The sequence below is a fragment of the Psittacula echo genome, assembly GCF_963264785.1.
Source record: "Psittacula echo genome assembly, chromosome: 13".
Classification (NCBI taxonomy): Eukaryota; Metazoa; Chordata; class Aves; order Psittaciformes; family Psittacidae; genus Psittacula; species Psittacula echo.
Window position 1 is genome coordinate 8,361,429 of NC_137749.1, and position 26,744 is coordinate 8,388,172.

The 26,744-nt window shown below is 38.2% G+C and overlaps 1 protein-coding gene across 4 annotated transcripts in view; it reads left to right on the top strand.

Annotated features, from left to right (window-relative positions):
- The window catches only part of TXNRD2 (thioredoxin reductase 2), a 55,909-nt gene that overhangs the window by 24,397 nt on the left and 4,768 nt on the right, over positions 1-26,744 (top strand). For 2 of the 4 annotated variants that reach the window (XR_013957911.1, XR_013957912.1), the window contains exons 13-22: positions 4,868-4,963; positions 5,214-5,306; positions 6,540-6,611; positions 7,965-8,062; positions 10,322-13,671; positions 14,242-14,283; positions 15,794-15,873; positions 20,381-20,582; positions 22,318-22,518; positions 26,434-26,607. Coding sequence is in view for 1 of the 4 variants with exons in the window: in XM_080628309.1 (XP_080484435.1) it covers positions 4,868-4,963; positions 5,214-5,306; positions 6,540-6,611; positions 7,965-8,062; positions 10,322-10,445 (483 nt within the window). In the remaining 3 variants the exon portion in view is untranslated. Of the gene's footprint in view, positions 1-4,867; positions 4,964-5,213; positions 5,307-6,539; positions 6,612-7,964; positions 8,063-10,321; positions 13,735-14,241; positions 14,284-15,793; positions 15,874-16,904; positions 16,956-20,380; positions 20,583-22,317; positions 22,519-26,433; positions 26,608-26,744 lie in introns of those variants that run through there. The other 2 variants (XR_013957913.1, XM_080628309.1) reach the window with 2 other exon arrangements.

Consider the following 26,744-nt stretch of genomic DNA (forward strand, 5'->3'; position numbering starts at 1 on the left):
AAGTATCTTCCTCTAGAATAAGAAAAACTAATTGCTGCAAATACTAAACGCATTTTACTTCTGTTCATGGTTTATGAATGATTATAACAAGTAAATGTGAGGTGTGGTGTTCTGGTTTGGGTTTTTTTTGTTTATTTGTTGTCCTTTGATGGTTTGGTTTCTTTTTTTTCCTAAAGGAGGGTACATTATAACAAGAACAAAATTATTTACCTATTATAGGTGCAAAACCAGAATTATGTGGCCTTAATCCAGTGCCATTGATAATCTACAGTTATTTGTGACAAGAATGTCTTGTCCTGATCAAATTGCACTTAAATACTTTTAAATCCCTCAATTTTCAGTTTACAGAAGAAGTCGGAGTATCTACTGTAAGTTGGGCATCTTCAAACGTCTTCATAAATAATGTTTGTCTAGATTCGGAACTGTACTGTTACAGGAGGATGTTTTCATCAGGTGCCTGCTGTTCCTGAAAAATCAGGGCAATATGTAAAATCTAGAAGCTGGGCATTGCAAAATACAGAATTCTTTCACCTGTTTTTGAACTTAGTGGAATTAAGCACATGCCTTCCTATCAAGATTGGTTTTGGTATAGTGAAGGCATCTGTTTTGAAGGTCTGGTAAATCTAAATAGTGTAGCGATATCCAAACACCATATACAGTATAATTTGAGAGACCCTCTAAAGATTTCTCATTCTGCAGTGTTTAAAATCTTTTAAAGGTATCTCACGTTTACAAACCCTACAGGTGCTCTGAGTTTTTGAAGAGATGCAACAGGTTACATAATGTCGTGGGAATAGTGCTGCAGATTTCTAACTGAACTCTGGAACTGCCATCTCATAAATCTGATGACCATTCCTGACCTCTTCCCCTCTGTGTAGACATGTGTTTCTTCCTGTCTGTCTCCATCTTCACGCGAATGACTTGCCATTTCCTTTTAAACTGAATTAAAACTCTTTCCTGCTCAGCTATTTCTCCATTTTGTTTTTCTTACTCTCCACACCTTCTCTGTCCAGTCACTCAGAGCTTTGGGATTATGTGTGGTTCCTCTCCTTTCTTTTCACTTCACAGACAGGTTCCCTCTGCTGTACTTGTCACTTCTTGCTCTGGCTTATTTCCTGAAGTCCTCTTTCTGCTCACAGTGACCTCCTACACCTGCTTGTCCCTGATACATGCCTTGGTTAGGCCTCCTGCTTTCCAAACTTTTCTTTTTAATTTCATCCAAGAGGCAGTTATTAGAGGCAATGCTGGCAGGGCCTTGGATGCTGATGCTTATTTTGCTGCCAATCTGCAGTGTTATTTTGGGCAAGTCATTTCCTTTTGGGTGCTTTTTGTTTTCTGCCCTTTGAGGATTTAGTTAAGTAAGAAATATAAAGTTGGAGGCAGGATGCTCTTCTCTTTCCTACTCTGGATCTAAAAAATCAGGTCTTCATTTATTTGTCATTTTCATTTTGTTGTTAAAATCTGGATTTCCTTTTCCTGCTTTTGTCCTTATTAGTGCAGATTTGAACTTGAGTTGTTTAATAGGCACTTCTAAATGTAAGTGTTAAAAACAGCAACATAGTTTTATACTGAGTCCAGTGAACTGGGGAAAAACTGCAGTTAAATCAGTGCTCTGGAGAAGTATTTTCTTAAGCTTTTAGCTGCATATGGGCTTAATACAGGGAATTAAAGAAATCACAGTATAGTACTCATGCATTAATAGAGTTTAAAGATAGGAGGAATTATTGCTGTTACCTGACTCCAGTACAGTGTAAGTCATGAATTCCACTTGCTAAGCAATAAAGTTTATTTTAATTCTTTTTTTTTTTTTTTTTTAGCAGAATTAATTTACATAGTTAATTTCATTGGTATGGGGACCAGCAGTGAAAGAAAGTTCTGTTACTGGTGCACATCTCAAAGAATATACACAATAGAATCAGGTGCATCCTGCTAAGAACCACAAAGCTGTAGAGCTTGGTGTGTGATACTTTCTGGGTGAGACCTATCCAAAGAGATCAGGAAGGGGATTCTTGTTTCCTGTGTATGAGCTTCTTAATATTCTTAATATTGCTTATAAGAATAAGATAATTTTTTCTCCGGTGTTCCTGTTCAGGATTTCTCTTTGCTCTGCTCTCTCCCTGTTAGACTCTCTTTGCTACCATGAAGTGCTATTGCTCATACCTTTGCGAGTACTTCTCAAGCCCTCCTCCTCCCTCCTTTACCATGTCACATGAATAGGCACCATACTGCTACCGAATAGCAAGAAGTACTCTTTTTGTTTTAATTGAGTGCCCTGGCTGGAAAGGGAGTGTGAGAGTAGAAAGGTGAATGCTCAGAATGACTGTTTTCATTTGCGAGTCATACCCATCTGGTACAAACGGGAAAACTATGTGTGCATGGGTGTCTTGTTGCACCCTTGTATGGCAAATGGAATCCTAATGTTATCCAAGCTGTTAATTTGGAGAAAAGGTGTTAAAAAACATTCCAGAGGTCAGTCACTTTGTCTCAAAAAAAGTTTTTCAAGCTTTGGTAAAATATTATTTTCAATTAACAGGTGAAATTGCATTTAGACATTTTCATCTTCTGTGATCAGGATGAGGAAGATCACGCTGAGATTTTAGTTTTAATTTTTTTTTCAGTGCTGATATAAATGCTTTGTGTTAAAATTCTTTCTCCAGTAGAATTCTTGTTGAAAAGCATGGCACACACTATAGAGAAGTTCTCAGAAGGAGGTTTATCATATGGTCATGCCACTATACATCTGTCATATTTCAAAGGGTGTTATAACAAAGATGTGTAGAGAAGGTGGAATGTACAGTATGTTGCTTTGAATAGAAATGAGACCAAAAAGAGTTGTGTTAGAACAAATACACATTACTTCAAAGCTTTTTAAACTCTCTTAGGAGCCATCTCGTTTAAATGTGTAATACATTGGAGGGTTCTTAGGAACAATTCGTATCCATAATAATCAGCAGAGTGCTTCTACACATGACTGCAAAGTGAATGTTCATTTCAAATATTTACCAAGGAAGGTCTTTAAGTCTTTGTTTATGAGAAATTGGGCTTTATCTGCATGGATGTTTTAGTAATTAGTTGGGGTTTATGAAATGCATGGCAGTGTTTTCACAATTTTATCTCTCGTTCCAATCTTCTATTCATTTCTGGAATGCCAAAACAACATCTGTATTTCCTGCTACAGAAATGATCGGCAGCCATGTTTCGGGCAAATGTGGATAAGAAAAAACAAATGGCAAATTTCATCTGGTAAATGACATTTACAGACTTGAAAGTCAGAATGTTGGATTTGAAAAAACATAACTTGATGGATCTTAGGGTGAAAAAAGGGATAGATTTGCAGTGTTGTGGTTTGTCATGAGCTGTAGGGAAAAGCAGGTTAGTCTTCATTAACAATTAGAATTGTAGTTTCTGTTATGGGGTTAGACATAATGTTTCAGTTTGGGTTTTTTGCAAAGGCATTTTTAAATTAAGTGGTTATTAATACATACAAAAACCCATAAATGCATACTAATATGCATGGTACATGAAGTACATGGTAGCTAATACCATGTACAGAATCTATCTAGCAACATAAGAAAAAGATAAGCTGGGAAAGAGGCATGGATTCCAGTAAACACTAAAAACCTTCAAGATAATGAAAAAAAATGGTTGAAAAACTCGAATGTGTGTGCTGGGGGAATCCTTAACTTTATTTTTTGCTGGAGACTATTTTTGAGGGCTTATTGGATTACTACTTCCAAATGGGGCTTTGCAGGAGTGTGACGAGCTTTGTATCTAGATAGCACCTGTATGAATCAATACTTCACACATTTTATACAGTATTCTATGTTGTCCCACAAAGGTCTTTCTCAGTTACAATTGTCTAATGTTTCTACATCATTCCTTCTAGATTTGCAACTTCTTTCATCATCTCACACAAGCATCTTGATGATATGTCATAGATGAACTCTTAAATAATGTTTTTTACAAGACTTACAAAATTTGTTAGGTCTTATTAATTTACATGGACTGCTCTTCCTTGGACTTCAAAAACATTCCTATGTTTTTGCCTATGAAAATGCCTGTTTGAATTTGTAAAAACTTCCAGCTTCCTTAGGTTTAGCACTGGAGTTCTGATGCTCCAGTGGTATTGTGCCAGCACTCAAAATAAGGGTTCTGGCACACTGCATAGTCTTCTTTAGATATAAAAGGTAGGTAGGACTCAAGGCTTGAACTGGACCATGTCCTGATCATATCCTGTTGTCATTCCATTTCTCACTTGCAGAAAGTTAGCATTTGCCAGTAGCAATCCAAGCCTCTCTTTAATCCCAGAGCCTGAGATGGGATCAACTCAACTTATAGTTGCAGTGCTAACACAGTAGTGTTCTGCTTCTCCAATAGAGGACCAACATAAGAAGTCAGTAATAGTACCTACAAATAGCTAATTTTTGTGCCTGTGTTCTGTAAAAATGTGTCAGACAACTTTTTTAGAAGATCTGATGTTATAAAAACACTGTTGCTTTATTCTAGATTTTTCCTGCTTTAAAAAGACCATCTGAAAAACTTCTTGATGGCTTACTATGAAAAGAAAGGGGGAAGTGAATGGTTAGCATAGGAATATCCTGTGCTTTTCCAGAGGTGACATGATAAAATACAAGTTTTTGACACATTCATGGCATTTGTTTCCCCCCCACACTTCCCCATTAAGACGGATACTGAACCTGGAGATTTAAAAGCATGTTTGGACAGAAATTATTACTGCCTTCTCTGGAGCCCTGGCTACCAGGCTTAAATTCCAAAGATTTGGCCTTCCTCTGACCATTGTCCCAGGAGAAATCCTTGGATGCTACTTCTCTCTTAGTTAAAACAAAGCTTTGTGCTCTCTTCTCAGGGCCGTCCTGAATTAACACCCACAGCAATAGCTGCAGGAAAACTGCTGGCTCGGCGTCTTTTTGGCCAGTCTTCAGAATTGATGGACTATGACAATGTGAGTTGTTATTTCTTTATTTCAATAATAAAAGCCAAATCTTGCACCTTTTTTTTTTTTTTTTTTTACCTTTTTTTTTTTTTTTATGAATCTTTAGAGAAATAACATTTTGTCCTCTGGAATCTGGAATCTAGCTTTTACAGTAGCCAAAGTAGATGTGTGCGATACAGCTGGCTTCTCAGGCATGCAGAAGTTTCCCTTTTTGCATGCTTCATATGGTTCAACAGTAACACTGTTTCCTCTTAAATAGGTACCTACCACAGTTTTCACTCCCTTGGAATATGGTTGTGTTGGATTGTCAGAAGAAGCAGCTGTGCAGTGTTATGGATCAGATAATATTGAGGTATGAAAGCATTTTTAATTTTCTAGCTGGCATCAGAAGTTTCATTGTTGTGTCAGGGGAAATTTTATGTTTGCAGTTAAGGAGTTGGTGTCTTCAGAAAAGCTCAGGTCTTTGGAAGTATTGCAGCAGGTCGCAATGGAACCTGTTACCTAGTAAGCTTAAAATTGATAGGGTGTGACAGTTTTAAACTCGCTGACATTTTAGTAAGTTATATTTGCAGCATCATTAAATATTGGTTATGTTCCTTTTAATTGTCAGAATTGCAGGTCACATTCTTTAGTCTAAATTTTTGGAATGTCACCAGAAATATTCACACAAGCTGCTAAGTGTCTTCATGGCTACAATGTCCTGATATAATATGCCTGAGCATTGCATATTGAGGAAGGAATCCATTATGGCATATATTCACACCCAGCCCTCTGATACAAAGAATGAGATTGTGGTACTTAGGATGAAGAAATTCACAGGCGCTATATAATATGGCAAAATTCAAACAAGTCACCCTTGAAAAACTATGTTGTGTTACCTTTATTCACTCATCAAAAAGACTGTCAACATATGACTCGGTTAGCTTTGGAAATACAAAATGCAATAGTTTACTTCTTGTCCAGTCAGTTATTAATTTTGTCTTTTATGATTCTGAAATACAGTTTATGCTTAAAAAATCTGTCCCAGAACTCTTATCTTGGTTTGTTCTCAATTGATTAAGGCAGGTAATTGATGTGTGTGTGTGTCATAAGGTGCTCCTGTTACATATGTATTGGAAAGCAATTTCAGCTGATGGATTTAGCTTGGAGCCCCAGGCAAAACCATTAATATAAAAATAAGTATTTACTATTCAGAATGCAAAAATTACAGTTCAGGTTGTCTTGCCACATACATTATTATAGATATGGAAAGCTTCTTGGCTTGCATTATTTTCAGTAAGCAAGGTATTAAATTTTTGGGAGAAGGAACAAACTAACACTTTTAATTTGGGACACTGGTTTGAGTAACATGATTATTTGTGATCTTCTTTCAGTTTTTAATCTAACGGTTCTCTGAGAAAGTTTTGTGTTAAACGTCTCCTGTACTTTCCACATTTTTCTTTAAAATAATGTGCGGGTTATAAATAAATCATTTTTTTCTTCAACATTATAAATGTGTCATAATAATAGTCATTATAATACTAAATAGCAGATTTTTTACATAATGGTACTCTCTAACACAAAATGTTATTGTTTTCCCTACCAGGTATACCATGCGTATTATAAACCCTTAGAGTTTACAGTGGCTGAAAGAGATGCAGCTCAATGCTATATAAAAGTGAGTGTTGTGAGCTTTAACTTGCTTTTAACTGAAAACGAGATATGGCACAGCCAGCTTCAAGGGGGACATTTTGACAAAAAAAAACCCTCTCAAGATGGATGCAACCTGTCTCTCCTGTCAAACTTCATATGTTTAATATTCATTACATATCCTACTGCATATTAAAATTGCTTTACAAATATTAGAATCTTTCAGAGCTGACATTCTGTTGATTGATGCCATCTTTGAACTGCTTTTAAGATGCTAATAAATATTCCAGTTTTTCTAACTATATTTTGTCACATATGATTTATGTAAATGCCTTACTATCTTGCCTTAACTGTCCCAAGTACCAGTGCAACTAAAGTGATGCTACTTTTTAGCTATTCCCTGTAAATTATACCGATTAAATTAAATATTTGAGGGTAAAGTAGTAATAGCATAATAATTGCTGGATAATATTGAATATAGTCCTTACTAAACAGCCAAAACACATGAACAGACATTAAACTTGAGAGTTTCAAACTCTATTGCAAGAGGGTTTTATCTTTTAAACTCCCTGATATTTAAAGAACCATGTCAAGATTGCTGCTGTTCCTGGGATTTCTAATGAAAGAATCCAAGCCCTTACTGAATAACAAAACCTATTAGCTTAATGATGATTTAATGCTTGATGGGTGGACAAAGGGAGACTGACTTTCTTTTCATAATTATAAAGATGGTGTACTTAAAGGAACTAAACAGTTTTCATTAAGTTCTCTAATAAAAGTTAAGTGACTGAGGCCCTCCCAGATACTTATTAACTCACCTTCATCTGCGGCTGCTTCCAAGCCTTGACTTCTTTTTAGGTTATGTGGCTGATGTGGTAAATGTATCTCACCAAACATCCTGCTGGAAGTGTTTACTGACTGAATCAAAAAGGCACAAAATATTCTATAATTGGTAGTGGTCATCTTTGGAAATAAGTTGGTTAGCTAGTAAGAGTAAGTGCATGGGCTTGGAGAATTGCTAAGGTAGCCACTCAGTGTCAAAATAACACTAGTCTGGTTACTAGACTACAGAAGATATTTTGAGGATTTCATACAAATGACAGACAACAAAATACTCAATTTACCACAAATTGTCATTGTCAGTGGCTCCTAGAAGTCTGAAAGAAACACATCAATAAAGCTTCGATTCAGGAAAAGTGCTTAAGGACAAGCATAAAACCTATTGAAGTCAGTAAGTCTTAAGCAAGTGCGTAAGTTCTTGGCACACTGGAGTAAGCAGCTGTACTAGGATCTCAGGGCACTTCAGTTTCATTTAATTCAACTTCATGCCTTATCTTTAAATGTTCTAAGAAAAGATCTCTATGTAATGTATTGTTTTCAGATGGTGTGCTTACGAGAGAGAGACCAACGAATACTTGGCCTTCATTTCATTGGACCAAATGCAGGCGAAGTTATTCAAGGATTTGCTCTTGGAATCAAGTAAGTACAAAAGAATGTCTCTAGCTTCTAAAGCCTGCTTTTTAAGTTATTGTAAGATTATAAAAGATAGCTGCCTAGTTTTGGCAACACTATAAAGAATCCATGATTTTTGTTACTTTTATGTAGTATTGCACATATTTTCACTAAAAATACTGCAGTTCTTCATTAAGTTGTACTGGATTTAGTTACTGTAATACTGAATATAGTTAAGGAGCAACTGAGGAAAATATATTGTTGGCTTGATATAGTTAAAGCAAAAAATAAAACTGTGCATTAACTTACTAATACAAGTTTTCTCAGAGTGTAGCTCCTTTTGCATTCTATGCACAGGATAGGAAATCACCATATAGTTTTGCAAGTCACTTCTTTAAAAGGATATTTGTGCTCTTCAAAAAAACCTTTCTTTATACCTGCCAAGCATTTTCTTTCTTAATCTCATCTTTAAATGTGCACAGCCATTGCTCATCAAAAGCTCAGCAAGAACTTGCATGAACTTTTATATTTTTGGGGTTATAAGCTAACCATAATGTGATAAGGTAAGAAAGAAACCTCTGTAGGCTGATGGAAAGGGAGAGATACTTTTGTCTGGAGCTATCTGATAATTGCAGTAACAAGTTTACCCAAGTAGATGAACCTTTGTGATTTGATCTTGTTTGATTTTACTCAAATATTAACATAAAAGTTCTCCCTTTGAAGGAATGAGGAATGATTCTGGGTCCTGCCTGGTTAAATGGAGAATTCCTACTATGTCTGGTGTGCTACAGTTACTTCTTATTTGTTTTTATATTTCCCTTCTTAATGCTGATTCACATCTTCAGAAATGTTGATTTGTATATTTATATTACTAAATTATAGTTTTTAACTCCTCTTTGAAGAAAGTACTCTGGGATACAAGAAATCAACCCTGATTGTGGTGTATGTTCATTTTCCTAAGTATCATCATCATTTTATTGCAGTTTTAGTCTTACAGTTGTGAGTGACTAGCATAAATGAAAAGCAGAAAGGATTAAGAAGGCAGGACCGCAAGTATCATGTGAGGAATATCTTGAAAATCACTGATTGCAGTGTGCCCTCAGTACACATTTTCAACATGTGTTTGTAGTCCATTAATTGCCAGTGGTATAGATTCTAGAACTACATTTTTTAGGATGTCATTGTTTTGAAGTTTTATCCAAAATAACCAGTGAAAAGGAAGCACATGAAACTGGAGTGCTTTTCTGCCTTGCCTGAGGGAAATGAAAACTTTAGCCACAGTAAGAGGTTTTCAGCAGGTCAGATGCTTATATGGGTTTCTATTGTATTTCACAAATCCAGAGTTTTCAATGTGGAACACCCACTAAAAGAGCTGCTGTTCTCCTTTGTCAAATATTAGGTCTTACTTCAGCCTCTCCAAAGGATGACTTTCCATCTTCCCTCCCCACTTAGCACTCCAGTAACATCTGTGCTTAGCAGCAATGTTTTGCTTGTTGGTGCTTTTTTGGATGTAGGAGGAGAAGACATCTATGAAGACAGAAGACTTCTCTGTATTTTGTAGGAGAGAACATTATTCCATAGAGAGCTTGAAACAATTCTTAAATTTAGGGCCATTTTAGCTATTCTTACAGTATGACCTGCCAGGAATAGCAGCTTGAAGGAAAGTCATCAAGTCTAAGAATTTTATTGGACACGTAAAGGAATTAAGCTAGTGAGATTTTAGCTCCAGGTTTTCTGGTGGGGTTTTGTTTTGTTTTTTCAAAGAAAGACTTTTTCCTTCTGCTTGTTATTGATGATTTCAGTTTAAGCACCAGACTTTCTGTAAGATCATGGAAGAATATTCTGGTATTACTTCCTTCAGCAGATTCTTTCCAGCAGTCCTAATTATGATTTTCTTCCTCTGTGTGTATATGTGTGGTTTTCCATCTGGAGTCAAGAGTTAGTGAAACACACATGTATGTACAAGAAAAGCTGAAGGCTGCAGTTTTATCACATGCTTTTGCCATAGGCTCGGTTGTGACTTGGGATAAATTGCTTAATTCTCTCTGTCAACTCTTGCAACAATTCTTCCCTACCTAACAGTGTTGTGAAGCTAGGTGTTTAAATGTTGTGTAAGTGCCTGAGAAATAATAGACAGCATTGTTTGAAGAATAAATGAACTCCTCTTCTGATAAAATGGATAAGAGCAGAATTACTTTGATGTCTTAGGACATTCCAGCTGCTTCAGGTGAATAGTGTTTGACTTTGTGAATCTTTGGTTTGGTTGTTTTGGTTTTTTTTTTGTAGATGTGGTGCTACATATCCTCAGCTAATGAAGACAGTTGGCATTCACCCTACCTGTGCTGAAGAAATTACCAAGTTGCACATTACAAAGCGTTCTGGCTTGGATGCAACAGTTACAGGCTGCTGAGGTTAAAAATTCCATCCCTGGAAAGAAGGAAAAAAAGCACAAAATATATTTGTAAAGGAAAGAGGCACTTAGACTTAGGAACAGCTTTAATGGTTCAAGTTCCAGGAATCTTTTCTTGTTTTCTCTGTAAACAGCTTTCTCTTTCAGCCAGATTGTCCTCACACCATCACAGTTCTAAAACCAATTCAGTCCTGCTGTAACAAATCTCTATTTCAAAGTGCCTGTAACTTTTTATCTTTCTGGAGCCAGGAATAATCACAGTTTTATATATGTAAATATAACTGAAGCCATTGACATCTGAGGCCATCTACAAATGAAGCCATTGTCATTTGAGTTTCTGTTGGCATGGCTGACTGCCAACAGAAGCATCTCACATAATATTCATACGGATCCTAGGAACCGGACAGGACCTCCCTTAGAATTTTGGCCATGAGACTTTCTCCTGAGTGCTCGGATAGTTCATTACCTATCCTAATCTTCAACACTGAGACGCTGTACTCACTAGTAGAAACAAGTTCCTAGACTGTGTAACAGTGGGTTAGCAGTCATCTTTGGGATTTTCTTTAAAATGTAGTATGTACAGGAATTTAATAGAAAATCACTATGCTGCTACTGGATGAATCCCAATGGATTAATCAGTGGCAGCCTGGTCATAACATTATGGTGATGCCTGAGAATGAATAAGCTCAGAGGTGTTAAAGAAAAAGTTGAGTTTTATGGTGACTTCTCTGCCTACTCTTAAAGTTTCTAATTCAGTTCAAATTAGCACATCTAACAAATTATTGCTTGAACACCATATATTAAGCAATGCTGACAAGTAGAATCAAAACCGATAATAATCCAATTCATGCCACATTTTCTGTGTTATAGGATGTGGAAATCTGGCTGACACAGTGATATATTTGTTGGTTGGTTTTTAAGGTTTTCTCACTGATGAGGTGGATACTGATTCTGAATGGATTTAGGTCTGGCTTTAATAGGACATGTTACTGAAGGGAACTATATTAAACAATGATCTAGAAAAGAAATAGTCCTGTTCAGAATAAAGACAGAAAATAAATAGCTGCAACCTTGGTGTTTTAAGTATTGGCCAGAGTAAGAAAGCATTAATCTGTTGCAAATTTCTGCTTATGTTCCTGCTATCCAGAAGGGGGAGATGCTGGCTAATTTGTAGCAATGAAGAAACACAGAACTGATGGTGAAGCTTCTTTTGCAGAACTCAGTTAAATAAGTAGCCTGACAAAGGCAAATACAAAATAAACTGCACTAAATTTTCAGTCCAAGTTACAGTTGTCAACATTTTATATGCATAGTCATATATTTCTTGCACACTTTACAGTAGTAAAAGATCGGTTTGAGGTGAAACAAAAATATCCTTTTTGCAGTTAATTCATATCGGTGGTTTTGTGTGTGGAATTCAGTAGTTCCCATAGCTATCCTCCTGCTTGTTGCTCAGTTTAGAAGAATAGTCTGATGGTAGTGTATATATCTGCTAATTTTAATTTGATTGCCATTTCACTGCTGCAGCATGCAACGCAAATGGTTGGTTTCTTTTTTACTATGATAAAGAAATCACTGTAAAACTGAGAAACTGTTAGACAAATAGTGATCAGAACTTCCTTCTAAAATGTGATGTAACAGCATTTGTCACACTGTCACTGATAATAGAATACTGCACTTCTAAAGATTTGTTCTGACTTAGCAACAAAAGAAATCTTAAATACTTTCTTTAGAAAGTTTTCTGATTTGTGGTCCATATTTCTGGTCCATAAAAGAGGAAGAAGTGATAGAAGAATTTGACTGCAGGTGTAATTCGCTATGAGATCTGCTGATGCTATTTTTCATCTGTGAAGTTATCCATAAGGTTGTAGTTGAAGAAAGAAGCTCTTTGAGTGGAAGTGTTGTTGAAACACTGCCTGAATATTGCAATTGCCGTTAGAAGAAATGATGAAAAATTTATATCTGTATATAAATGTGTGCATACCCTGTGCATTCAGAAGTTGATTTCCCTTATTAAAGACCTGAGTATGATGTTGCTAAAAAAAACCCTACTAGATTTTCCAGCTGTTTATGTATTAAAAAAAATTTTAAAAGTTCATAGTACATTGAGATTTTTTAAAACTTAATATTTCAAAACGTTGAGATTCTGAGCATTGCAGCCTACAGAGATTTTGCTGTCAGAAACATCCCACCTCTGACTAAACTGTAATGCGTATGCATGCAAGATTATTTTTTTCCTAGTGATTGCTTATTACAATTCTTTTTGTACCCATAATTGGTGTTTAGCCATGTATCAGCTGCTTCTCTTCTCTGTCCTACCAATGCATCCAACAGACTGAGGTGTCTGCTGCTACAGACAAATCAATGGAAAGATGAGTTAATTTCATTCATCATAAAGTTCCAAACAGTGATTTGGGAGAACAAGTAAAGAGATCTCAAGGAAATGTGTCCTCAATGTATGTGGAGTGTGAAACTAAGGCATGTTTCACATGTTTTACTCCATCATTCTCAGGAGTAATAGAACTGTATTCGTTTTAGAACTGCTGAGTGGTCTGCATGAAAATTGATCCTGGATCTTGAACAGCAGCCTAGTCCTGTTACTCATTTAGCGGAAAAAGTTGTTGCCCCCAGTGTAAAACTACACATACATTCACACCTATACAACCCTAATGTCAGCACCAACAGCAAGACAGAATAATGACAACTACTGTAATTGTGCTTTTTTTCCTGAGGGATTCACTAGGGATGGTCCTTAAGAATTGTTTTTTTAAAGCCTGACTGGTACCAATTGAAATGGCTGATGTACAGTGCAAATTACTGACTATATGTGAACACGTTAACAAAAAAATCAGAAAATTTAGTCAGGCTTCTTCTCAGGATGCCAGCTGATGAGGGCTTGTTTGTCAAACCACCCCGTGGTGCAAACAAGTCTGAGCATTGCTGGGTCCCTCATATGTACGATCCTAATATTTATTGTGTTGTGAATTAATGAATTAATAAAGATATTTTTTCTAGTAAGTGCTTGAATGTATTTGTTTGATTTTGTTCATATGACTTATGCTGGCAAAAGATTTCTTTTTTGATATTAATGCTGTTTCTCTTGGTTGAGATATTTGTTAGGGAAACGAAGTAGGCCTTTTAATAAGGAGAAGTTGATACCTGTCTGATGGGTAAACTGAATAGCCATGAAGATTTTAAATTTAAACTAAAAGAACCTCTAGACTTGGTAAGTGGGGTTTCAAATACTCTCCTGTTTATTCCTGCTAATGAGGTCTAACAGGTATTTTCAGAGTCCATATGTGCTGACATGCTTCTTGAAGATTTGTCAAGATAAACTCCTTTGAAATACTGTGCAGTCAGGATATTGCACAGGACTATATACTGTATTCTACAGTACCTATTCACTTTGGGTTTTAAACTAGAACATGTAGTGGAAAAAAGCATTGCAGCACAGCTAATTAGTAGCTATGGGTACTGCTATGTAAAAGTGTTGGAAAATGAATTGGGAAATGCCTAGCGAAATGTATTTTAAAATTCTGGGAAACTTCTCTGTCAGAAAAGAAAAGGACTACATTGTTTGAATTCATGTCAGTTTTATTTCTTTAAATCCACTTATTTTAATGAGAAGTTCCCATTAAGTCTGGTGATGCTGAGCTTCTGAAACAGGCTAGTTTAATATTACCTCAGTATATGCCCTGGATTTGATGCTGAGAAGGAATACTGACTTTATTGTATTTAAAGACATTTTTACTTTCGCATTTTTAATCTCTTAATTTTCGAGAATATTTCATTGCAGGTTCCAACTTATTAGGATAGCTAGAAACAGTGGCTAAAAAAGGTAAGCATAATTCCTAATTTTTGTTGTTATTCCTTATTTTCATGTATCGCTTAATCATAGATTCATAGAATGGTTTGAGCTAGAAGGGACATCTATGCACGCACTATATGTCGTTATACCTACGGAAAATGTTTCTGCAGTTTAGACCATTCCAGACTAGGAGCTGGAAAAGATATTTCAGTACAGCAGATACACTTTTGTTTGTTTGCTTGCTAGCACAGTTATTCAGACAAAAACATAGATGCCATAGTGCAATGGATTTCTAATGAGAAAAGTTGCATGCACAGACTTCTGAGTTTGAAGGCTTTTCTTCAGAGGCTCATGCCTATCCAACAAAGTAGGTAATTTTTTGCCCATACAAATTGCCATTTGTCTAAATCCCAGTGAAATCAATGTATTCAAAGTTAACGTTACCCATTAATTTCAGTGGGATGCAAGTATGTGTCTTAAGTGCTTTGTTAAAGGGGAATCAATAGAAGCATATGCCAAAATGTCTTTCATTATTACAGTTGGGGAACAGACTGCAATTATGATTCAAAACATAAAAGGTTACAATAGACATCTATGATTAGGCAATGAAATATGCCTTTAATAAGCATAGTGCAGACAGTTTGTTTTGCAATAAGTAAACTTGTATAAAATTCATTGACTTTTTCATTCTTTCAGATCTATGTGCTCACTTTTAAGAGGTTTTTTAGTTTTATGCACAAGGTTTTCCTGATGTTCTTCCAGAAGAAAAGCTGGGTTTGCAAGCATTTATTCTAGTGCCAAACTTGAATTTTTACTGGGAAAAGAGGAAGGAGCAGAGCAGACTTTCCCCTCCCCACTGCCCAGGACAGCATGCAACAGATACTCATTTTTTAAAAAATGGAGTATTTCTGTCCACTATATATCCAAGGGCTAATTATGTTTCTGTTGTGGCACTCAAAGTCAATATTGTCAACTCTTCTTAGTTCTAATCCTCTACATTGAGTTTTGATGAGCCGGGTGAAATATCCCCTTCAGCACCTTACTGCAATTCTTGTCAATCATCTTGCCATGAAAAACATGCATATTACAAAGGCCTTGGCAACACTGCATCTGATTTCAGTCTTTAATCTTATATGTACCTTAAGAAAACACCATTCCAACTACTGACGTTCTGTTTGGGACATGAATGGGAACTTACTTGCTGTGGGAAACAAAAGAAAATTATCTAATCTTTAATGGATATAATGGAACTTTTTGGCCATTGCAGTATAAAGACTTAGTACTAAACCACTGATCTAGAAAGTAAGCAATTAGTACAGTGAACTGGTGTAGAAATGAAGCAGAATATCTCATGTGAATAAGTAAGAAAATGCATATTTACTTATTCATCCTGTAATTATAAAATACCTCATTTCAAGCACTGGGGAGTTAGGAGAGTGTCTTTTTTTGTAATCCCTAGGCTTTCTTTGCAAGGACTGCTGTTAACTGAAGTCCATTTTTAAGCATGGTACTATGTGTGTCTTTTGTTGTTGTTTTCAAGATCTAGCACATCTAAACTCTTCTGGTCCTACAATGGAAAATTAACATCATCTCTAAGAAACTGGAATATAAACTAATCGGGTAGGTTTCCAGAATCTGATTGCATCAGTCAGAAAGATATAGTACGAAAAGTGGATATTCCCTGCGGGTTAGTGTGAAATGGAAATCAGTCTTGTTTGAACAAGGTGCTTTGCATTGTTACTTAGGTAGAGGTATTGGGAGTTGCAGCCTGTCAGAACCAACATCTTCAAGGAGGGGATGGGGGAAATTTTTTCCAAGTAAAAGTCTCAGCGGTTTGTGTTATGTCCAATGTACTAGTACAATAATTTAAGGAAACCCTTTTATACTCCATGAAAGATGAACTGTAAAGATACGCTTTCTGCACTTCCTCCTCTGTTTTTCTTCAGATCCTTCAGAAAGACTGTTGGATTTTTTCCGTCTTCTTTCCCTTTACTTTAAAGCAGCATGGAAATCAGGCTTGGTTTTCCTTGTTTCAGCATAAAACTGAACAGCACGATCCCTCTTCTTAAATCTTTCATGAGGAGGCTTCTTTTTCTCAAGGCTGTGTGAAGAGTTAGAATTAGCTAGGTGGTAACAGAACTCAAACAAATCTAAACCAAAAGGACTATACATACCTGATCAGGCTTTGTCTATTAGAATATTATGTAACTCCAGTAAAATAAAATTCCAAGGGAAAGAAAACAGTGAAAACAGACAGCTTTTAGGCTTCAAACAAAGAATCAAGAAAATAAATAAACGTTCCCCTCTTTGCAAGCTCCCTGTGAGACAAGGCCCAAATACATTGTTCCATGGCATGCTCCTAACAAAACAGTCAGAATTGAAAGCTTGTTTTATTTTTATCTCTAATGTGTGAACAAACCATAACGCAACCAACCAATATTCTATTCACACTGTGTCAGAGCAGCAGTTTATGTATCAGCTTTTAGCTTTATGCAGGAGGATGAGCTGTTGTACATGATGCCTTAGTTTGTAACGCAATTAGTAATGCACAGCAATCTTTATTTAAACACCTTTGTTCAACTGGGACAAAGGATTGAGCTGGGGCATTTTTTATTTTATCTGTATAACCTTCCTTTCTGTCTCTCTCAAAGGATCAAGAGGAAGTGCATTAATTTTCAACTTCACACGATGGCAATTTGTACAAACATAGCTGAAAACATCAAGAAACTCAGGCATTTTACTTAGAGAAATGGAGTCAGCTGATGTTCTGCTGGCAAGAGACTCCTGAATAATTGGGAAGAAGCTGTTAGGCACGGTAGTTTGGGCAGTAGGGTAATCATGTCATACTCTGATAGCACTGTTCAGTTTGGCTAGCTTAGATGAATGATTCCCATAATGTAGAAAGCAACAATTGTTAACCATATAACAGGAAGCAATTTAAAGAGTACAGGCTGCTTTGGAGACTTAAGAAGTGGGTCTCAGATTGTCAAAGGAGTTGGTTTTTTTTTTGACTCATTTAATTTACACCAGACTGGGATCTAATTGAATCATGGGAATACTTTTGATTTTTGACCCTTTAATTATCATTCAGTTTATTTCTTAGACATATTTCAACCACAGGAAAAATAAGGAGAAGTTCTCTTGACACTTCAGACTTTGCTTGCATTGATTTCTGGCCTTACTCATTCTATGTATGTCATGATAGCTTGAAGTTTCAGGTCAGGACTTTGGTTCTTATCCCTAATTAGGGATTTAATTGTATTATTCCTTGCTCCTTGAATTTTTCTTGTTCTGTTTTTTCGTGAGATGCTCATTCTATTTTACTTAGCTACTTTTACCCCTGTTTAGGTGTTAATAAGTGAATTCACTTTGGATAGGGTAAGAGCCCAGTGTATTTGTAAGAGGGCATTTCAGGATTTTCTGCTTGCACCTTCCTTGAACTCCCTTGTACTTTCCAAATCTGGAAATGCAATAACTCTAGAGGAGGTAGTTCTAAATATGTCTGGTTCTTAGCTGTGGTATAGTCCCAGTTGAAGAATAAGAGACCAACCATTTGTGTTTACAGTTGGACCTTCTGAAAGGCATCATCTTTCTTTAATGACAAAACGTATCAGATTCACAAGCTGTGACAACAGTGCCTCTGGGTTTCCATGACAGTGGCAAAGTGGAACATCTGATGAAATCTGCTTGTGAAATGCAAGGCCACCTTCTCTGTCACTGTGGTTACTGAGAGCCCTATGGTCTTGCAATTTTTGTATGGAGTAGCAAATTCTCAAAGTGCAGAAGGTTACCCTAGAATGATGGGATTGTCCCACGTGTGTGGCTTAAACATCCTTGTGAGGCCACTTCATTGTCTTATGCTCTAGATCTGAAAGCCCTAATATTTTCAAAGTTCACAAGTTGGGCGAACATTTGCTTTAAGCTATTGAGTTGATGCCTAAGAACAGCGGAGGGGGGTGTTCACTTAGATCTACATTATTAATTGAAGCACTCTCCCTCACTGTATTTCAGTGAAGTGTTGCCAAAAACAACAAGATAAGAATTAATGTGACAAGGGAGTTTCTCAGACTGTGCCAGTGCGCATTAGCTTGGCTGAAGAGAAAAAGAAGCTGATACTTGAGTCTTTTGAGTTGCGAAGGGTCTGGTCAGTCCTTGAAGGGGAAGCACATGAATGGCCCAGTTGTCATCGCATTTTATTTTCCTCCAGCTTTGACTAATGGTGCATTTCCTCTGGCCTCCCACTGGCTGTCCGTGGCTGACTTGCTTTGTCACTCTTCACATCTAGTCACTGCCTTTACTGTCCACGCTGTTCCCATGGCAGGAACCTGGTGTCCTCTACAAAAACGCGCAGGCACAAACCATCTGTCATTCTTCCCACTCCTCTTTCAAGCGACCACATCCCATATTGTGTGGCCTTGCAGGCTGAAAGCAGCCTGCCTCCCCCTGCCTCCCTTTGCATGCCTGGAGTACATGCCAACTCCCTGCTTGATAAGGGACCTCCTGACATTCTGCCTGTAAAAATACTAATGGGCATCTCCCTGTTGATAACCAGCTCTGCCTTTTTATTGTGTTCATGGGGTGATAAGTTGTCTGGATCAACAAGGAGTTGTCCCTTTTGCAGGCAAAGTAATTAGGGTCAAATTAGGTGTGAGTTGTGAAATTAATCATTGCAACCACCAATAATTTGTAGTGTGCTATGGACAAAGGAAAAAAAAAGGAGGCTGGAGAACAGAAGGAGAAATTATTGTAGGGCACAAAGAACCAGAGCAATCAGGAAGAAGGGAGGAGAGAATGGCTGGCTATGCTGTAGGCTCTGCTGGATTTGGTCTCCTGCACCTGTGAACTGTGAAATCATAGAACAAGGTAATTCTTTAACATCATTTGAAAGTCCTAATTAATCCATGCCCAGGGTGTATTAAGGAGAGAAAGAGACCTGACTTTGCACCAGAAATAGTTCATTTACGCATACATTGATAGTATTGCTTGCACATCACGTTGTTTGAGATGCGGCCTCCCCAGAAGTATGCTCATGGGACTTGTAATATTTAGGTGCTCTAGCAAAACCTGCAGCTATAGCCATTGATGTAGACTAAGCTGTGCCTAAACCACATCTGTCAAATGGGTAACACTGACAGTATAGTTAGATATACTTTCATCTATAAAAAAAATAATCAGACAAGCACCTTTTCTGTATGTTTAGTAAAATAAAAAAAGGGGGGCAATTTTGTTGCTTTATTTCAAGTACTGGCTTGTGGAAGATGTCATAATCTGAATTTCTAACATGAATTATATAGATCTAGTCTCTGCTGGAAATTAAGTCCAACAGATCTAAATTATACCTGGAATTTCTAAGCTGAAAATCCAGTCCATCCTTCTGAGGCAGTACTTGACAATAAACGTATGACCCATGTCTAGAAATTATGTTCTCTGAATCTTTCTTTTTCCTACAGCATAGCTTAGACTCACTGCTTGGGGATACAACTTCTTGGATCAGTTGTTGCCAGGGCTGCATTACAGCAGTTTTGAGACTATTAGAAGAAAGCAATGTAGATAAACCTTCAGTTTATGTATATAAACAGTGTAACTGGCATGAGCATGTTTTTCCAGATCCATTAACCAAGTCTGGGAGAAGGCAGATGCAGCTCAGAGGTCAAACCTACAAAAGCAAAGCCACTTTGACACACCAAGAGCTCTCTGTGAATTTGTTCTAACTTCAAAAACTGGGGAGCTTCAAGCAGAGAATGGGAATGGAAGATAGTACAACACCTGCTGAAAAGCTTCAGTTTTGTTTTCGGGGGTGAAGAGCCTGAATTTTGCACCTAAAATGCAAAGCTGAAGGTGTGCTGAATTTGCTTGGAAATGCTGCAAAGCTATTTTCATTTCCTATAACTATTGTGAGGTTGGCCTTTTTCCATGGCTAAGTCCCGGTTCTTCTCTAGCCAGAATGAAGTGGCAGGGGAAACTCACTTTCTCTTTCATCTTACAGTATATCTAGGAGGCAAGAATCAAGACTTTGAACCATTAATTCCTAAGTCTGTGGCTTGATTTGCTGCAGTAGAAACTGTGCTTTAAGGGTTTTGTCTTCTCATACCAAAGCTAATTGTTAATTGCATCTTCTTTTCTCTAGCCACTGCCACAAGGAATGACTGCCTTCTGTGCTGTTGACAGATCTGCCCCTCTGTTATCAGACACTGCTCTTTTGCCATCTCAGTTTCATAACAATTGCCTCTGCCTGGGAGCCAGTGGAGCAGCCATGTTGGGCCAAGCAGTTCTCTGAGGAGACTGATGGATGATGGAGTGATTCCCTTCAACATGTCTGGGACACTGAGGTTGTGTTAATTTTTTATCTCCCCCCATATTTCCTCTTTCCCTGCTCTGAATTCTGAAAATTAATCATGGTATTCTGTATGGACAACACACACAGACAATACTATAGTAACTTGAAAAAAAAAACATTTTATGGCACTGCTGTGTATCTCTTTTGTCAAAATTGTGAGGAAAGAGATAGTTACTACAGGTGAGAGAGGCTGACAGATGACCATCAGAGGGTACATAGGGAATAAATTTGATTGGCTCTGCCAAGTTTCTAGTGTTTATGCCAGCAATACTGCTTCCTTTTCTCTCACTACTGTCATATATGTCATTTTGCTGCAGTTTACATAGTGGCCTCCCTCCTGTGCTTGAGAAAGAAGCAGGTATGAGTGATACAGTTATATTGGCACAAAACTCTGGAGATGTACCAGCACAAAGCAAAGTTTGTCTGGAAGCAGCTTACTCTGAAAAGTGTCTGCAAGCAGTCAGATGTCCACGTGGAGATGGGTTCCTAGGACTGGATCTCAGCTGTACTGAAAATCAGCTTTGTATTCACATACTTCCCTGAAATATTCTCTAATAGCTGATTTGAACAGTCTTTAGCAGAGATCATATTTCTAGTTTGGGATTCCCATTATACATCTTTCATTAATACAGGGATTCTCCGCAATCAGAGACCAGCACCGCAAAACAGCTGGATCCATTTTGGCTTGACAAGGGGCATGGGCATTTTTTTTATATATATTTATGGCTCTTGTGAACATTCAGAATGCTTTTTATAAATATTAAAAATAATCAAGGGTTCTGGAAAGAATTCATACTGCATTGCCATCATCTGCAGGAGTTCTTCCATCTTCCTGTAGAATATGGATTACTAGCTGACACTATGAACTAACTGGTCCAGTCTGGGAATTTCTAGCTACAGCTAGAGGAAAGGGGAGGCTGTGAAGGGAACTGGTATCTCTTGATCATCAGAGAGAGTAAATATAATGCAGGCGGCAGCCTGGCTGCCCCTGCAGCAAGTCAGAAGCAAGAAGCTTGCAAACAGGCACCTCAGAAAGCTCCCCTGAGTTTTGCTCTGCCTTCTGCACCCGCTGTGGTTACTTGGTAGGTTACTTGCCCTGCTTGTCTTGAGGTAGCTAGAGTTGAAGCATATGTTTTCCATTTAGAGCTTGGAGGATGCCCAGGTCCAACTTGGCATGCTGTCTGCACTGGGCATCAGCAGTACAGATGTGGAAACCACAAACCAGATTAATATGAGCCTAGAGTAAAAACTCAAATAAGCTTATAAATAAAACCAGACTCGCAGATTATTTGTTTCCATATTAGTCTATAATAGACCCTACTCAATATGTTTGTTTTATTTGGTTTGGTGACCGACATAGGTATTTATATTTCCAATAAAAATTGAAATAAGAATACAACAGACGAAGTAAGAATAAATTATTTGTCCAGAAGATAATTGCAACTGTCTGAAGCATGTAATTCCTTACATGAAATGTTAGCCTGCTTTGAACAGAGATGTGACAAACTCCTTAGTATTTAATTTGCCATTCCTTCATAGCTCCAAATCATGCATTTATATATTAAAATTGAATCCTAAATGCACTCTAATCCTCAATGAAAAATTCAGAGGTGTTGGATAGCTTGGTGGGTCCAATTCTTGGTGTAAGCATCGTCTGTGATCTTGAGTGTGTCCCTCAATGATCCCCATATCTTAGCTTAATGCCCATGACTTTTTTCCCCTGCCAGTCTCCTGCTAAGCTCTGAGCATGCTTGAGGACATCCAGTGCTCCTTTCCAATGCAACTTCAGCTGCTCCAGTGCAGGTAACGAAACCATCCAGAGAAGAGAACTCCAAAGAACTTTTCAAGAAGTTTCTTTAACGGTGCTGACAAATGTTTTACTCAATGGAGGAGATCTCTTCCTGAGAGCTGCTGGCCCTTTATCCAAGGTGAGGTCACTTTGATTCAGCTCCATTTAAGCACAACTGTACTAGAAAAATCTATGGTTTGGCAGCAGTAGGGCATCTAGTTTATTTTGCCTGTACTATGACACTTAGGATAGGACACCTGCGCAAAGCCTGACAAGTCTTTGAAGTGAGACTTACTGTACTGACACCTTATCTGTAGTAGGTAGTACCTGCAAATGATCGATTAAGCCTACCTAGCTTTCAGACCATCCCAAGGTGGTAACTGGAATTGTGCTTCTCTCTCCTAGACCTATTAAATGGATAGTAGAGGGAAATAAGCATTTCTGCATGCTGGTTTGGATCTGTCCATAGGCTGTCAAGGGAGCATGCAGTTCTTGCATCCCAGTGGGACAAACCTGAGCCTTGGATAAGTATTTGCAGTGACTGTTTGGTGCTAGTGGGACTCTTAAGACAAATGAATAAAGAAAGAGTGCTCTCTTCCCATCTTTGCCTTGCAAAAACATAAGGGAAAAACTCTTACACCCTTTGTTAGGACATCAGTGCCAGAGGAAAGACACCAGCAGTTATTCCATTGAAATGTCATTTTTCTTTCTGATCGTTTCTCTGGGTTCCTTTTTTAACCCTCCCTTCTTCAGCTGGTTGAGCAATGGCCTTTTCCTATGAAACAAGTTTTCAGCTTCACAATGGTCCTGACTTCTCATTGTTTGAAAGGCGAGAGGGTCACTCAAAGTAAACTCTCTTGGGCTAGATGGTGTTTTCCACATGGAGATGTTGGAGGGCCACTCTCTGCTGTCATCCCAGAAAGGCCAGAAGATGCCTTCAGACTCCCCAGGTGCCTCTGTGTTTGTTTTATAATGTTATTGCACATACAGTATCATTAATATTATGTCCAAAGCCTGTCTTTTTAAACAGAGTCAATACATCTAACCTATTAGTCAGCCACAGGGAAAAAGGAAAGGATGTAGTCAACACTGTAAGGAATTAACCCTTTACATTGCCCAGAGAAGAAATAAAAGATATGACCTCCTTAGATTGCAAAGAGGACTTTATTGTTTTCTCTCACAAACTAGCGGAAATAATTCCTCTCACTTTTGCACTCAGATGTAGAATGCAACAGCTTGTGTCCTGCAGAAATCAGGAAAGACTGGTGACTTACAAGACATCATTCTCTTTCCATGGTACATGCCATTGAAGGGCAGGAAATTTGCCTCCAATCCACCTTTTTCTTTTTTTTTTTTAATCTCTCTTTTCCTGTGGGCTGCCTCAGGTACTGGGCTAGGCTTGGCATGTAGACACAATTAGAAATATAGGCGAGACTGCATGGAGCAAAGTGTTCAAGTGCTGAGTGAGTGCCCAATGGGCCGTAGCAAAATGCACAACCAAGTCAAAGAAAAATGGAAAATATTTCATAAAATTCATCTTTGCATCCCTTTTTCCTCTCTTGATATATGGCCTCTTATTCACAGCTGCCCGGGCCCTGGCCCACGTATAAATATGTCAGTGCAGCAATGAGTCGGAACATGGTCACAGAAATGCTGGCGGCTGTTCCCAGATAAAACGCTGAGCTGGAGCCGAGGCGTTTATTGTAAATAAAGATCAAGGCAAAGCAGCAACATTTCTGTTCAGCTCAAGCCTGCCAAGGTTGCTAGTCCAGCTCCTTTCAAGACTACCATATGTCCACATGGATTTTCCCTTCCAGAAAATGACATGTTACCCTTCTGACAGCTCTATAGCCATTGCAAGTTCCTCGATACTTTGCATGTGGTGCTTTACAATAACTTGGAAACACTGGTGGCAGATGAGGCAGTGGGAGCATGTGTGGGCATGGAGGGGGGAGGTAGGCTTCCAACTGTTCAGCTCTAATGCTGCTCTACCTTAACAGTAACTTTGCAGGGCCCAGGACACATTAATGCTTTTTTTGGTTCTGCTCAGTAGAGGGCACTGGATCCTATAAATAGGAATTGATACAGTGAAGCACAAAGGGCCTGATAGCTTTAGCAGATGAGCTAATCTTTTTTCTTCTGGATACTGGTGGTGTGGAAGAGAAGTATGTGGCTCTGTCTGCTGCATGCCTATTGACCAAGAGACAATCATGGCATGTGTTAGCAGGTGATAAACTTGTCTTTTACATATATATATATTTTTATTTTAATGAAAGTGGTAGCTACAATAATCAGTCATCTGGAAATCAGGTTGGCCAACATTCTAGCCATCTGGCATCCTTCTGAACAGCAACACCAGCTGACACAACTTGGGGGAGATGCAAGCACCTACAGACTAGAGCCTGAACAGCCAGGCTGGGATGGAAACTGGTTGAATTGTGCAGGCTTGACTCTGCAGTCCACAGGGGAACTATAGGAGTGGTCTGAGGGGAGTTGGTTGAATTGGGGCGTTTAAGCCTTCTTTGTAGCTCTTGATCCAAAATTCCTACAATTTCACTACAAAGTTATAATTTTTTTTCCAATTAGTTCATCTTGTTCTCAGCAACAGCCACAGACAATGCACTGTCAATCTGTTCCACTCTCCCTATTTCATCACTGAGCTCCCTTTGCTATGTGCTGAAGTTTGTGTTTTCCTGATGGTTGAGATGAGCTGTAAACCAAAGGGACTAACAAAAAAACATGAGGAATCTAGGCTTTTTCACATGATTTTTTTAAAGTTTAGATGGATTTTATGCATGTATGTTGTAATATCGTTTTTTTTAATAATGGAAGTTTTAGTGCTAATAAATAACATTAAAAAAACTTTCTAAGTCTTCATCTGGCACAATTTACTCATATAATTCAAGAATAAGCTGAAATTATTCATTCTCCACACTGATAGATGACCTTGAGCTTGACCTAGGATGTTTTGCTTTATATGACAGCTACAAATAGAAGAAAATTGAATACTACCATATTATATGCTTTAGCTCTGCTGAAGAAAACTGCAAGGTGATGTTTTCCAAAAAGCAGCTAGTTAGTTATTGAGAGTTTTATACTTCTATAGCAACACATCTCACCACACCCTAGTAATTGCCAGACCCAACCTAGAGGTTAAATGTGCTGGAAAACGTGGCAGTAGCTTCCAGCATTTGCTGGTTCCTGAGCTTAGGGACTCAGGCATGCCTGCCTTGCATGGCAGCAAAATAAGTTTCAGAGCTTGGAGAGAGGAGCTGCTTTTCTTTCACACACCCTCTCTCTCACAAGTCTGAGCTCCTGCCTTTCCCTTGGCAATATAACATAAGGTTCGAGAGCTGCCCATGCGCCACAGGTGGCTGGCCCTTGGCATGTAGTGCCATGTCACTGTTCCCATTTAAATCAGATAGAAGCCATGATTACTAAGGGTTGTGGGTTTGGTTCTTTTATTAATAAATAGGTCAGCAGGCCCTAACAGTTGGCAGCCATCTCCAATCCAGGAGCTGTGTGATGAAAGGCTATATTATGGCAGGCTCCAGTGTATCTTTTTATCTGTTCTGCTTGGTACAGCATGTTCCAGGTGGAGACTGGCAGGATGCTAGTGCTAAACCCTGCCCTACCACCATTCCCTAGTGACAACAGCAGTATGCTGGCTCTTCGTCCCATGCTCAGATCCCAGCTCCCTTTGACTGCTTGGAAAACTACTGCTCCCATCACAGTTCTTTGATATGTGGAAACTTGCTGACTTGGGCACATTATTCTGGGAAGGGAGATCAATCCCTTTTAAGTTCTTTGCAGACAAACGAGCTCTTGACGTGGTTCCTATAGTCTGTAGTAGGCTAAACCAGCTCTGCATTTTGTAACTGCCTTCCACTGCAGAAGCCTGATACTGTACCTTCATTTCTGGTATTATAAATCATTATTCCCTAACATCACTCAGGAGAGAAGTAGGTAGATGATAAACATGGCCGTAAGTTGGTTCGGTAGCAACTTCCCTTTGCAGTTTTAAAGTGTGATTTTTTTAAATATATTTTAACAGATCCTTGGCAGGTTAATGGGGACAAGAGACTTCTGCTTTATCCCCTGGAGCCCTGACAATTTGAGGTGTTGCCTGGCTCAGCTCCTGGATGTGAGAGGAAGGAATAACTTGCACATCTCCCCAGTGATTTCCTGATGTTCACTGGTGGAGAACAGCCATGATTCACTCCAGAAGGTACGGTTGAGTGCTCTCAGGGATCTTTCTGCTAAGCAACGTTGGTAGCATCGGCTCCCACAAAGCTCCCCTGAAGAGAAGTTGGTGTCAGCCTCAGCTAACTCTCACATGCCTGACACCAAAGTGTGTAGAGTTTT